This window comes from Pleurodeles waltl, chromosome 9, assembly GCF_031143425.1.
Source record: "Pleurodeles waltl isolate 20211129_DDA chromosome 9, aPleWal1.hap1.20221129, whole genome shotgun sequence".
Classification (NCBI taxonomy): Eukaryota; Metazoa; Chordata; class Amphibia; order Caudata; family Salamandridae; genus Pleurodeles; species Pleurodeles waltl.
Genome location: NC_090448.1, coordinates 204,307,543 through 204,321,731, shown reverse-complemented (window position 1 = coordinate 204,321,731; position 14,189 = coordinate 204,307,543). Strand labels below are relative to the sequence as shown.

Here is a 14,189-nt window from a genome sequence, read left to right as displayed (position 1 = left end):
ATGTGTAGGTCTTATAACTAAAGCTACACCATACACAGGCCACTTTTTTCAGTTTCTTCCATTTAATCTTTGTAAGTTTTTGATCATATACCACAGCAAACAGTTTCCTGAGCCCAATTCTGTAGTCAGCTAACTCCTGCTGTACATGGCATTCAACCAGATCCCTACCTTGAACTCGCCAAGAACAGTGGGTGGCCAACCAACTGCAAGCAGCCGACTCCCACTGCACCTGGCCTTCATTAGTATGCAATCAGTGTTGGCCACATGCAGTCAACGTCACTGTGGATGGTGTTCCGCTTTGTGCAGTAGATGTTGATTAGAGAGCCTGTGCCTGTCTTATGGCTGGGTCCTGCACCCAACACACTGCAGGAAGCCAACCCCATTTGGCCAAGCCTTTTTTTTTTCAAAGGGTTTGTAGATTCTGCAATAGGGCTCGGGAACTTGCGGCAAACTTCATGACTCAGCACCATGCATAAGAAATATATATATAATATCAGTGTTTGGAGTGGGCTTAGGAACAAGGACCGTCTGAGGTGGGGTTAGGCACAAGAACAAGTTGCTGGAGGAATGCTGAAATACAGAGTTCCAACTTCAGGCATAACGGCACAATATGATATGCAAGAAAGCTTTTCAAGGCTCAACATACCTACACAAATAAACTAACATAGCAATGGTGTTAAACAGTCAACAATAACTTAGATAGGGATTCAACTAATTAATAAGGAATGTGTGAAATATGACTAGGACATATGTAGCCTGTGCCCTTTTGCGTTTATTACTTGCTGAGGTATTTAGAACATGTGCAAACCTTCTTGTTCATACAATATGTCAAGAATAATGCATGCTAAATAATCATACAGTATATACTTACAGTACCTGTGTATGTAAATATTTAAGGTATCAGAGTGGGGCTCTACTGCACGACTTGCAAATAAGATATTCTGTGAAAGATTCTGTCTGATTCCTAGCACTCTTGCCTATGTGATCATAACTCATCATGGAAAGACGAGAACTTGCTTACATAAGCATAACTCAGCAGGAAAAGGTGAGAGACACTTGTCAGTTTTCCTTTTCTCTGAAAATGTTGCAGTGTGGTTTTGGGTCTTAGGAAGTTTATGGGGTTGATATCAATAATTTATAGGTAACAAGTAATAGCGGCCAGCATAGACCCTGGACACTACAGTTTGGAACGCAAAAAATAAGTTGCAAATATGAACCGACTGAAGATATCTGCTGCTATTTTATAATCAATTTAATACTAGGAAAGGTGCCTCCTTGATGGACTGAGGTTTAATAAGTGCTTGACAGTTACATAGGAGATATGCGAGTGGTTAGAAACAATGGAAAGGGAAACAGAGAAGGTAGAAATTGAAACAGTGAATATCCAGAACATGTAAGCTCTGCCATTACTTTCCATTTGAGTGCATGGGGATTCCCACAATTAGGTGGTGGAATAATTCTTGTGGTCAGAGCTGATTCACTACAAATCAACAAAGTATTTTATTCATGGACTGAATTACAAGATATGGTAGCAGGTGGGCTATTCACACCATATGCTATCATAGATCCTCTATGGCATTATGGGCTGTATAGGTTCACTGAAGAACCATCAAATTTACTTTGAACACATGACCTTGTTTCACAAGAGATTACCACAAATGCCAGAGACAGTACATTTGGGAGCTTTAGCAATTTCAGGGCAAAGATGGCTAGTTTGCCTACTTACACACCTCACCCCCAACCCCAATCTTTTTAACATATATAGGACACTGCTTGCCAACATCATCCAATCACAAGACATCACGGTCATCTCCTATGCAAATGACACTCAACACACCAAATCCCTGAAGGACAAGACAAACACCACGAGAACCATCTTCACTAACTGCATGACCATGGTAGGAGGCTGGATGAAAACCAACAGTCTGAAGCTTAGTTCCAACAATATGGAGGTGCTGGTCTTTGGCAACAAGAACTCACCACAGGATTCCACCTGGTGGGTGTCGGAGCGAGGACCAACACCCAAAGACCACACAAAAAAATCTAGGGATCACGTTAGATGACAAGTTCAACATGATGGCTCAAGTCAAAGCAGTGTGCACCTCTTGCTTCCACATCCTACACATGCTGCAAATGATCTTCAAATGTTTACCTCAGAACACACGACAGACCATCACTCAAGTATTCATCACCAGCAGGCTGCCCTAAGACAATACCCTCTACGCCAGAATCTCCAAACAACTTCAACACAGACTCAAGACCATCCAAAATGCAGCTGAATGACTTGTAAGCGACCTCTAAAGCCACACTCACATCACACCGCACATCAGAAATCAGGATTTAAAAAGCACAGCTAATCGCCCAATAGGGTTTCCAAGCTCTCGCAGGTCCCAAAGGCGTATTCGAAAAGCCAGGTCTTGAGGGCCATTCGGTATTCCAGAAGTGAAGTGATGGTCTGGAGGTGCATGGGGATGCTGTTCCAGGTTTTTACTGCAATGCGAGAGAAGGAGCTTCCTCCACTTCTGCTTCAGTAGATGCGGGGAGTATGGGCAAGGGAAAGGGAAGCAGAGTGTACTCTTCTCGATGGTTGGTGGACGTTCAGGTGGTGGTTAATGTACGCAGGTCCTTGGCTGTGTAGAGCCTTGTGATCATGGGTCAGCAGCTTGAATTGGCATCTCTTCTGTATGGAGAGTCAGTAGAGTTGTCTGAGGTGTGGTGTGATGTGGGTTCGTCAGGGAAAGCTGAAGAGAAGTCTGGCTGCAACATTCTGTACTACCTGAAGTCTCTGTATGTGTGCGGCGATTCATACGTAGGGGCTGTTTCAGTAGTCCAGTCAGCTGGTGATTGGGCCTCTGTCATGGTGTGTCACGTGTGTAGGGGTAGCCACTTGAAGATCTTATGTAGTATGAGCAAAGTGAGGAAGCAGGCACAGAGGAGATGGCATTTATCTGTGGTTTCATGGTGAGCTTGTTGTCATTGATGATTCCGAAGTATCTGGAGCGGTTGGAGGGAGTGGGCGCAGGACCTAGGTCTGATGGCCACCAGGAATCTTTCCATGTGTTGCTCCTGTTATCAAAGATCAGTACTTCTGTCTTGTCTGGGTTCAACTGCAGGCAATTGTTCTTCATCCAGTCAGAAACGCTAGTCATGCATCTGTGGAAGTTTGTTTTAGGAGTGGAGGCGTGGGTGAGTGAGAGGATTAGTTGGGTGTCATCTGCATAGGAAATTATGTTGAAAGAGTGGGAACTGATGTTGTTGGCCAGCGGGGTCATATATGTGTTGAAGAGCGTGGGGCAGATGGAGGAACTCTGAGGGACACTGCAGGTGATCTCCTTGGGTTTGGAGGTGAAAGGTGGGAGGTGGATCCTTGGGGTTCTTCCAGTGAGGAAGGAGGTGATCCATCTGAGCGGGTCCCCTTGGATGCTGATGTGGTGGAGTCTTTCGAATAACATGTGAAGGGATACAGTGTTGAAGACTACCAGGAGGTCAAGGAGGATCAAAGCTGCTGTTTTTCCTCAGTTGAGAAGGGTTCGGATATCATCGGTAGCTGAGATCAGGGCAGGTTCCATGCTGTGATTGCTGAAGAAGCCAGATTAGGAGATTGAGAGTAGCTGGTTCTGCTCCAGGTACGTCATGAGTTGCTTACCGATGATCTTTTCCAGTACCTTCGTGGGAATGGAAGTGGGAGATTGAACAGTAGTTGTTGGGTTCACTGGGGTCAGCAAAGGTTTTTGTAAAGTAATGGTCTGACTTTGGCCTGTTTCCAGGCATCGGGAAATGTTGCAGTGGTGATAGAGGTGCCGAGCAGGGTGGTGAGTTCCTGGCCGATCCTTTGGTTTCTAAGTTTTTAGATGAGTCTGTGGGAGCTCCTGAGCAGACAGATTTCATGATGGAGGTGATGTTCTGGGTGGAGACGATGTTCAAGGTGGTCAGTGTGTGGTTTGCGTTGGCTTCAGTGGTGGGTATCTGTCAAGGAAGCCTGCAGGTGTGGGTTGGGGTTGGAAGTTTCTGTATATGGTTGCAAGCCTGTCGTGAAAAAAGTGGGCAAGCTTGTCAGGCAGTGGTAGAGGTTGAGGGGTGTCTAATTCTTCTCAGTTGGAGGTGCGCCATCTCCTCCCCAGCTGTTTGCTGTTTTGTTTCACCATTCTGAGTTCTTGAGTGTACCAGCTGGCCTTTTTAGAGGATTTTCTCTGAATGTTGCTCTTGACGGAGATGATGCTGCCATTGTTTGATGATCCAGGCAGTTATGTTTTGCACTTCCTGTTGGTGGCGGCAGTGGGGATGGAGGTAATGAGGGCATCCACCCGCTGGTCTCTGAGATTTTGTTCCACTTTCACTGATGGCGCTGGAGATGCACGATGAAGTGATTGGTGCATGTGAGTTCTGTGACTTGGCTGTATTTGATGCGGTTGTTGGAGTTGAAAATGGGGTCCAGCCTGTGTCCTGCAGTGTGTAGGGTCGTGAACGATCTGGGTCAATCCAAAGCTCCTTATACTGTTGAGAGGGTGTGCAGTGTTGTTGTCATTGGGGTCATCGATGTGGAAATTTAGGTCACTGAGGAAGATATAGTACATGGAGTCTAAGTCTAACGGCACAATGCAGTCTGTAATGGTGTTGCAGAAGCCACAGCATGGGCTTGGGGTCAGTATGCAAGGATGCCTCTGATGGTTGTTTTGTCATCTGTGTGGAGCTTGAAGTTGAGATGCTCCATGTGGGTGATGGTGTTGGTGGTGGTGCACTATATGGTCTCTTTGCGGATTATGGCTGTTCATCCTCCTAGCCTGTTGGTGCGGTCCTGGTGAGTGATTTTACACCCGTCAGGGATCGCTGAAGCAATGTCTCCGGGGAGGAAGAGTATGTCATGTGCGAGGGTGGAGATGACCTACCATAATTCGGTGGAAGGCTTGCATAGTTACTGTGTGTAGAGAAGGGCGCATATAAGTTGGTGTTTTTGTTCAGGTGGTGTGTTCTGGGTGGGGCTGGTTGGCGGGCTGGTGTGTGCTCTTTGGAAAGTGAAATGGCAGTGGATGCAGGTGAAAGGTTCTAATGTGGTAGCAGTGTTTGCTGCACCGTTTGGGGTGGATGATGTAGAGCTCGGCAATGGAATATCTTTGGGGGAGGGAGGTGCAGGCGGCATGGCGCATAGCACAGTCCAAACGCAGACGTGGCCCGCCGACTGCACATGGCCGCTGCGGCCTTCATTATGTAGGTCCATGAAGTGGGCAGGTCTTCTGCTTGAGGGAAGAACGGTGAGTGGGAAAACCCCGGCGGGAATATCCAGGCAGTTGCAATGTCACAAACTGAGCCAATTCAAACTTCTCATGCACATACAAACAGGACCAGAATACTTAGGCAGCGGCATACACTTTCACCAACCCAGCAGACACCTACTCTCTGCCTCAATCCCGCCCGCACACATTCCGAACATCCGTAAAAGCAAAACTGAATGTCGCTCATTCTTCTACATTGCACCCAAGACATGGAACTACCTCCCTCTACACATCAGCGTCTTCCTCACTTCTTGAGTTCCGCAAGAATTTGAAGGTCTGGCTTGTCGTATAAGCACTATGGGACCACACATCTACACACCTTGCTCAAGTGCCTGGATCCTGTCTTGGGTGATTAGTGTGCCACACAAATCAACATAACTAACAAAACAACACAACCCAGAGAGTGGTCAACGATTAATAGGAGAGATTAGGGAAACGTTGATGAAGTTGACAACAATACACAGGCAGTCAAGGCCATATGTATGACAACAGAGAGGTACCGAGCTTACAGGCACTACCCAAACACCTATAGATGAACAATCAGCTGTCACTAATCCTGAAAGGAACAGCAAACCTCCATCCTTCCATTTGCACTGCCAAATGGTAGAAATTTTGCTAAAACATTATTGGTCCAATAAAGGGACAGACACTGAATTAAACATAAAAGTTTCTAATTTGGGAAGACATCCATAAGTGAGCTGGGGACTGTTCTGTCCCGAAGGCAAATGACACAATTCCACCTGGACATCTTCGCCTTTGCAAATCATTTACCATTCAAGCTTGTAGTCGGTAACTGTACAATGGGTTGCGACCATAAATGTGGTCACAAACCATTGACACATACCTATGCAACTCGTAAATTTGAAAAGGGTTGCAAAAGCCCTTTTTATGAGGCTGACAAACGTTTTCTACTCGTAAAGAGGCTTTTGAACATTTAAAAAAAGCCCCTTTGCAGTTGCGAACGGTGGGATTTTGCAAATTGAAGGGTTTTATATTTACTACCAAAGGCTTTCTACATCAGGCTATTAGCTTCAAAAATGAGTTAATCCTCTATTAAATACTAGATAGTTAACCAAAACAATTGATTAAATGTGTAGCACATTAGATAGGACAAACCATCTTCTTCTGAAGTATCCTGGGGCTTCAATTTCATGGTGAAGATCTTCCTCAGTTTACAGTTAGCAGACACTATTATTCCATCCAATGATTGGAAAACAGCTCCTTTAAATACTCCACAGGTAAACGAGACCAGGTCAATGCATAAGTTACACCACTGAAAAAATACAAAAGGAAAGAAAAAAAGAACGTATTTAATTATCCTTTGTCGCAATAATCAATGAAGTGATACCCATCTATAAACATAATTCATCAGCCGTGAAAATGACATATCAAGTGTTCTACCTCGACTTTAGATATTTTAGTAATCTCTGTAGCTATTGTAATCTCGATATTTGTCATAAATTTCCCGTTTAGGAATAATACCTCAAACCAAAGGCCTAATTCTGTAAAAACTCAAAAAACAAAAAAAATACATTTATAGCCATAGGTTGAAAATGGCAATAAGGAACATTTAAGATTCCGTTTGTAGTTCACGGAGAATACACAGAGTACTCTGTGGAAGCTGTGACTATTACAGCTTTCCGGAAGTACTCATGTGTATCTAGTTTTCCATTTTAAATGCAACAGTGTGCATTTAAGCAAGAAAAAACTCATTGCTAAAGTGTGCTTGCAATTTTTCCCTCCATACAGAAAATATTCGCCCACACAGAGAAATTGTTTCTGCCATATTCCTGTCAATTTATGTGTATTCCCTCACAACAACCACACTTGTAAGTGACTTATTCTGGCCCTTGACTTAAGTTAATTTCCTACTATAGCCAGGGTGAATATGTGACTCAACCAATTTTGCAACTAGCATAAACTTAAGTTTTCGGGTGTTCACCTACTTAACCCCTTCCCTGCCAGGCTTTTTCCCCACTCAGGTGCCAGTCCTTTTTTTGGTTATTTGGGGCAGTTCGCGCTAAGACCCTCATAACTGTTTAGCCACCTAAGCTACCCACGCCAAATTTGTGTCCTTTTTTCCAACATCCTAGGGATTCTAGAGGTACCCTGAGTTTGTGGGTTTCCCTGAAGGAGACCAAGAAATTAGCCAAAATACAGCTGAAATGTTGTTTTTTGAAAAAGAAATGGGAAAAAAGGGCTGCAGAAGGCTTGTGGGTTTTTCCCTGAAAAAGTCAACAACAAAGGGTTTGTGGTGCTAAAATCACCATTGTCCCAGCTTCCAGGAACAGGCAGACTTGAATCATAAAACCACATTTTTTTAACACAATTTTCGCATTTTACTGGGACATAACCCATTTTTACTATTTTTGTGCTTTTAGCCTCCTTCCAGTTAGTGACAGAAATGGGTGTAAAACCAATGTTGGATCCGGGAAAGCTAAACATCTATGAAAAGTAGACATAATTCTGAATCCAGCAAGGGGTCATTTGTGTAGATCCTACAAGGTTTTCCTACAGAAAATAACAGCTGAAATAAAAAACATTGACATTGAGGTGAAAAAAACAACAATTTTTCTCCACGTTTTACTCTGTATATCATTACGTCCGCTGGACTCTTCTGGTTGTGGGGCTTGTAGGTTCATCAAGAACTCTAGGTACCCAGAGCCAATAAATGAGCTGAGCCTTGCAATGGGTTTTCATTGTATACCGGGTATACAGCAATTCATTTGGTGAAATATAAAGAGTGAAAAATAGGTATCAAGGAAACCTTTGTATTTCCAAAATGGGCATAAACTAAGGTGTTGAGAAGCAGTGGTTATTTGCACATCTCTGAATACCGGGGTCCCCATACTAGCATGCGAATTACAGGGCTTTTCTCAAATAGACAGCTTTTTTACACACTGTCTTACATTTGGAAGAAAAAACTGTGGAGAAAGACAAGGGGCAATAACAGTTGTTCTTCTATTCTGTGTTCCCCCAAGTCTCTCGATAGAAATGGTACCTCATTTGTGTGGGTAAGCCTAGTGCCCACGACAGGAAACACAACATGGACAAATCACATTTTTACATTGAAATCAGACGTGTTTTTTGCAAAGTGCCTAGCTGTGGATTTTGGCCTCTACCTTAGCCGGCACCTAGGGAAACCTACCAAGCCTGTGCATTTTTGAAAACTAGACACCTAGGGGAATCCAAGATGGGGTGACTTGTGGGGCTCTCACCAGGTTCTGTTACCCAGAATTCTTTGCAAACCTTAAAATTTGTCCAAAAAAAACCCCACCTTTTCCTCACATTTTGGTGACAGAAAGTTTTGGAATCTAAGAGGAGCCACAAACTCCTTCCACCCAGCATTCCCCCAAGTCTCCAGATAAAAATGGTACCTCATTTGTGTGGATAGGCCTAGTGCCCACGAAAGGAAAAGCCCCAAAACACTATGTGGACACATCAAACTGATCAAATACAGAACTATCTGTTTTTGCCGGGGGCACCTGCATTTTTGGTCCTGGGCTCAGCAGCCATACAGGAAAACCTACCAAACCCAAACATTTCTGAAAACTACACACCCAAGAGAGTCCAGGGAGGTGTGACTGATGTGGATCCCCCAGTGTTTTCTTACCCAGAATCCTCAGCAAACCTCACATTTAGCTAAAAAAACATATTTTTCCCAAATTACTGTGTGGGATCAGCGCACTGGGATAAATGTCCTACCACCCAACATTACCCTCGGCCTCCCAGTAAAAATGATACCTCACTTGTGTGGGTGGGCCAAGTGCCTGTGACAGGGAAGAGCCAAAAACATGTTGAAATTGAGTGGGAACCAAAGAGGGTCCAAAAGGGCAGTTTGGAAAAAAAAAAGTTTTTAGGCTGACAAGTGGGGCAGAACTTTTATCAGTATAGATGTAACAGCGCTTGGTGGTAGGAATTTTGTGGATTCCTGCAGATTCCGGAAGGTTCCAGCCCAAAAATGTGGGGAAAAATGTGTGATTTCCAGCAAAGTTGGAAGTTTACAGGGCATTGTGGGTAAGAAAATGGTGTGGGGTGCACATGAAACACACCACCTTGGACTCAACCAGATGTTTTGTTTTCAGATGTGCCTAGGTCTTGTAGATTTTGCTATGTGGCAGCGTCCCAAAGTCCAAAAAGTGCAGCCCTCACCATTCCAAGTAGGACAATTTTGAGAGTTAAACAAGCTCTCATGGCCCAAATGTAAAACCAAAACCCAAAATAATCAAATGTCCTCTTGCTTGCCGTGGGATAAGATGTTTTAGTGTGCGGGGGGAGAGCTGAAAGACTGTTACCCCCTTCAGTTGCCTCTACTAATTGGTAGCCACCACCCCACTATATTCTTTTTTTTAATTCCCTGCCATCTAGAAGGCTTTCTGCCCCCTACTCCCCCCGGGAGTGGATCAGGGTAATTGCTCCATCGGCCCACCGGTAGGCTGAACAACTTTGTCCCCATTTATTTGGGGTGGCGGTATGACCCTACCGCCACCCTCTTTTAAAAAAAAAAAAATCTTCCCTGGGCTCTGGTGGGTTTTCTGCCCCCCCCCCCCTTGGAGGTAGATGGGCCTTTCAAAAATAGGCTAATCTGCCCACCAACAGTAATGTGCCCCCATGCGGACCGACCGTTGCTCAAGGGGCTGCCCCCCCAAACAAAACAACACACACACCAATTCCTGGTGCCTAAGTGGTTTCTGCCCTCCCTCCCAGGGGGCAGATCGGCCTGATAGAAATAGGATGATCTGCTCACAAGGGGGTCAGAAATTGCCTAAAATAAATGTGCCCCCTAGGGGTGCGACCCTTGCCTAAGGGGTCGCTTCCCTTGTGTGAAATTGGCACAAAAAAAATCCCTGGTGCCTAGTAGTTTCTGCCCTCCTTGGAGGCAGATCGGCTTGATAAAAATAGGCTGATCTTCCCCCTGGGGGAGGGGGGGGGGCAGAAATGGCCTCAAAAAAATTTGCCCCCAGGGAAAAGACCCTTGTCTAAGAAGTCGCTCCCCTTGCGTGAAATTGACACAAATAAATAAAAATCCCTGGTGTTTAGTGGTTTCTGCCTCTCTTGGAGGCAGATTGGCCTAATAAAAATGGGCCGATATGCCCCCATGAGGGGTAGAAATGGACTAAAATAAAATTGCCCCAAGGGAGCAACCCTGGACTAAGGGGTCTCTCCCCATCTGTAAAAATAAAATAAAAAATATGGGTCCCTAGTGGGTTCTTGGGGGCAGATTGGCCCAATTAAGATAGGCCGATCTGCACCAAAGGGGGGCAGAAACAACCTAAAATAAACCCCTCCCCCGGGAAGCGACCCTTGCCCAAGGGGGTCGCTCCCCTTATGTGAAACTGACCTAAAAAATAAAATCCCTGGTGTCTAGTGGTTTCTGCCACCCTTGGGGGCAGATAGGCCTAATAAAAATAGGCTGATCTGCCGGGGCAGAAATGGTCTAAACTAAATTTTCCCCCTATGGGAACGACCCTTGCCTAAGGGGTCGTTCCCCACATGTAAAAAAGTTTTTTTTAAAACAAACAAACAAACAAAAATGATCCCTGGTGTCTAGAGGTTTCTGCCCCCCCCCCGGGGGCACATCGGCCTAATTAGAATAGGCCGATCTGCCCCAGAGGAGGGGGCAGAAAGGGCTTTAAATACTTTGGAAGACAACTCTTGCCCAAGGGGTCGCTCCGCTCATGACAATAAAAAAAAAAAAAAAAAAAAAAACTCCCTGGTGTCTAGTGGGCGCTTCTGCTGCCCGATCGCTTCACGATCGGGCAGCAGAAATGCTCAGAGAGACATCGAAGGAAAGGAAAGGCCTTTCCTTTCCTTTGATGCCTCTCCCGTCCCCACCACGTGATCGGAAGAGAGGGACAGCCTCTGATGAGGTCATCAGAAGTCACTTGGAGGGCGGGGGTCTAGCGCTCCCCCTGTGGGCCCATAGCAGGGCATAACGGTTACGTTCTCGGCACCCGAGCGGTACAAACGAGGACATAACGGTTACATCCTGAGCACTCAAGGGGTTAAGCAAACATTCAGACCCCGGAATGCCTCAACCCACCCGTGAGCGGATATGCTTCCACACTAATTTACAATATACTGCTGTAATATTACGTGTGGACCCATTTCTTTACAAGCTTAATTTTACATTTTGTGAATACCACATGTGAGTCCAAACTCGTAAATACCCATATATATTGCACCTAAGTTCAAACCTCTGTGATTCTGGCGAATAGAGAGCATATTACATTTTATTCAGCATACATGATCCTGATATATCACAACTCCAACATAACGACCCAACAACAGAATCTCCAATCCCTTCCCCCGTTTCATGATTCTCATTGATAAACTTGATGTTATCTGCATGCACATTATGCCATGTAATATGCCACTTTTGCTGTAATGTGACCCCCCTCTCTCTCACTACTTCAAATACCTTCGACCAGTTTCCGCACACTGGAATATGAATCATGCACTGGCCATTAAAGGTCAGCTTCAGCATTATTGACCAGAGTCAAGGGCAAATTACAATGAAGCAGGACTTTAATGGCTGTAAAAGTTCGCTGAATAGTGCTATGAAACTATTAGGACATTCCACCCTATGAGAGCAGAATCAAAAATGGTGTGGAAAAAAACTGAAGTCTGCTGATCTTCACACCACCCCCGCCCGTGTTACCTGATGTCTATGAATGTCAGTTACTGCTGAGGCTCACAATAACAAACATTCATGGATAGCACAGATATCAGAGAAGAGATCACAAAGTCTCTGGAGCCCAAGCCCCTCAACTGGAACCTAATTCACAAAGGTAACACTTTTGAGTACGTTTACTACTTTTTGTGAATTCCCAAAATCCGAGTGGAAGTTAGTACTAAAAAAACTGGGGTAAGTGCAGCACCACATATGGCCAACCACTGGCACTGCAACATTCTCCCACAGACAATAATGGAGGAAGGAAATGAAAATAAATCTCCTAAACGCCATAGGAAATAAGGGTAAATGTAATTAAATTATTTAATGATTTATATATATATACACACATATATATATATATATATATATATATATATATATAATATTAAAGTGTACACAATAGTACATATTTATAATTTAATTGTAAAATATTTTAATACCTTAGTTTAAATTTAAAAATAATATAATAACATATTAAAACATAACTAAATTATTTGTAATTACTTCTATACATCATTTTTTATATAATTATTAATGCAGTGTAAAACATTCAGGTGGGAATTTATTTTTAATTTAAATATCAAAAAAAGAAATTACATTCCCATTTAAATATGCATTTCAAAATTAACCTAAAAGTGGTGCAGCAGCTTTTGATACTTTGTTCCACATTTAAAATAAATAAATAACATGAATTTCCGTTCTTATTCAATAAAAAAGTATCCATAATGATTATTTGAGGGTTTTTTATTTTATTTAAATGTACTGCCGGAGATTCCAGAGAAGCAGCAGAAATAGCTACATGGTAAAGTATATGGAAAAAAAAGAAGTTTATTTAATATTAAAAATGTTTTGTGTTAAATTTTAATGTAACTTTAATTTGTATATAATTTATTTTAAATGTAGTACAAACTGAAAGAAATGCTACAGCACTGTTATAAAATTTTAATTAATGGAAATATCTGAAAATATATTAAAAGGATTTTTCTGAAGTTTAACTTTAAAAATAAATGCTCACCACAAAATATTTTTTTACGTATTATAATTTAATAAATGTGTTGTATAGAATTAATAAAATGAACATGACATTAGTTATAATATAATACAAATATTATTACATTTTTTACATTAAAATAAGGTATTGAATACTTTACAATCAAATAATAAATGTACTAGGTTTATTTTAAATATTAATTTAAGTTGTTTATATTTTTACATAGTTCAACATTATTTCCCATGGAGTTTTATTTTAATTATCTGCCTCCATTATTTTCTGTGCGACGGTGTTGCAGTACCAGGGGTTGGCCATGAGTGGTGCTGGACTAACTACTGTTTTTTCAGTATTAATTTATAATCAGATTTTGTGAAAAAGCAAAAAGTGGTAAACATACTAAAAAGTGTACATTAGTCCTGTGAATCAGGCCCACGGAGTTTAACTCTTCCAACTTCAGGGTGTCTGTGCGGCCCATTGCATGACGTTTTCTTCCAAAAATTGCACTGGCATTATGGACACATCTCTAATGTTTTTGCCATGCGCTAATGACTTATATTGGGAACACCCTTTTATGAAATGTGAACATACTGGTCACTCTGGATTGCAAGATCTTTAGCTTTGCCTCTGAATCAAAAGGAATATGTTGAAGATAGGTGCCCTGGAAATACAAGTGAGGTCCCACATAGATCTGTGGTATGGAGGGATGCGCTTCTCAATAGTAAATATGAGCATTCACAACACAAGGAGCATGAAGCACAAACATGGGCTATAAGGGGCAAAAGAAACTTCAGTACTGAGTTTTATGTTTTTTTAACTGTGTGATCTTGGGTTTTCAAAATTGTTGCAGAGTACCAATTGTTTTGCTACATTTTAGTATTGCTGCTGGTTAGGTATTCACTGAGATAAGCCTCATGTTCCAACTTCCAGACTGTGACCAAAGAAGACCTAAAGAATGGCATGAAGTGCCTGAAGTGATCTCTGGGGAGTAGCACTGTTTCATCCACCATTACGAAATTCCTCCCATAGAATGTGTACAATTCCACTCTTCGGACTGTTATCACCTCCTTTGCTAAATACATTTTCTCTTGCCTACGTAACACCAGTTAACAACTGCCTCTTTTAAAAAAACTTCTTTGAGACTGGAATTGAGCTTTCACACTCTCAAGTAATCACCCATTTCCTCTGCTAAGGTCACCAAAATTAGCAGCCATCTCCTCTCTCAGTTCTATCAATTAAGTGCCCCCACCAAATT

At 42.8% G+C, this 14,189-nt stretch overlaps 1 protein-coding gene across 1 annotated transcript in view; it reads right to left on the bottom strand.

The window, feature by feature from the left end:
• Nucleotides 1-14,189, bottom strand: part of CFAP20DC (CFAP20 domain containing) — a 1,731,599-nt gene that overhangs the window by 1,214,682 nt on the left and 502,728 nt on the right. The window contains exon 7 of the mRNA XM_069206541.1: nucleotides 6,387-6,543. Coding sequence (XP_069062642.1) covers nucleotides 6,387-6,543 — 157 coding nt within the window. The remainder of the gene's footprint in view (nucleotides 1-6,386; nucleotides 6,544-14,189) is intronic.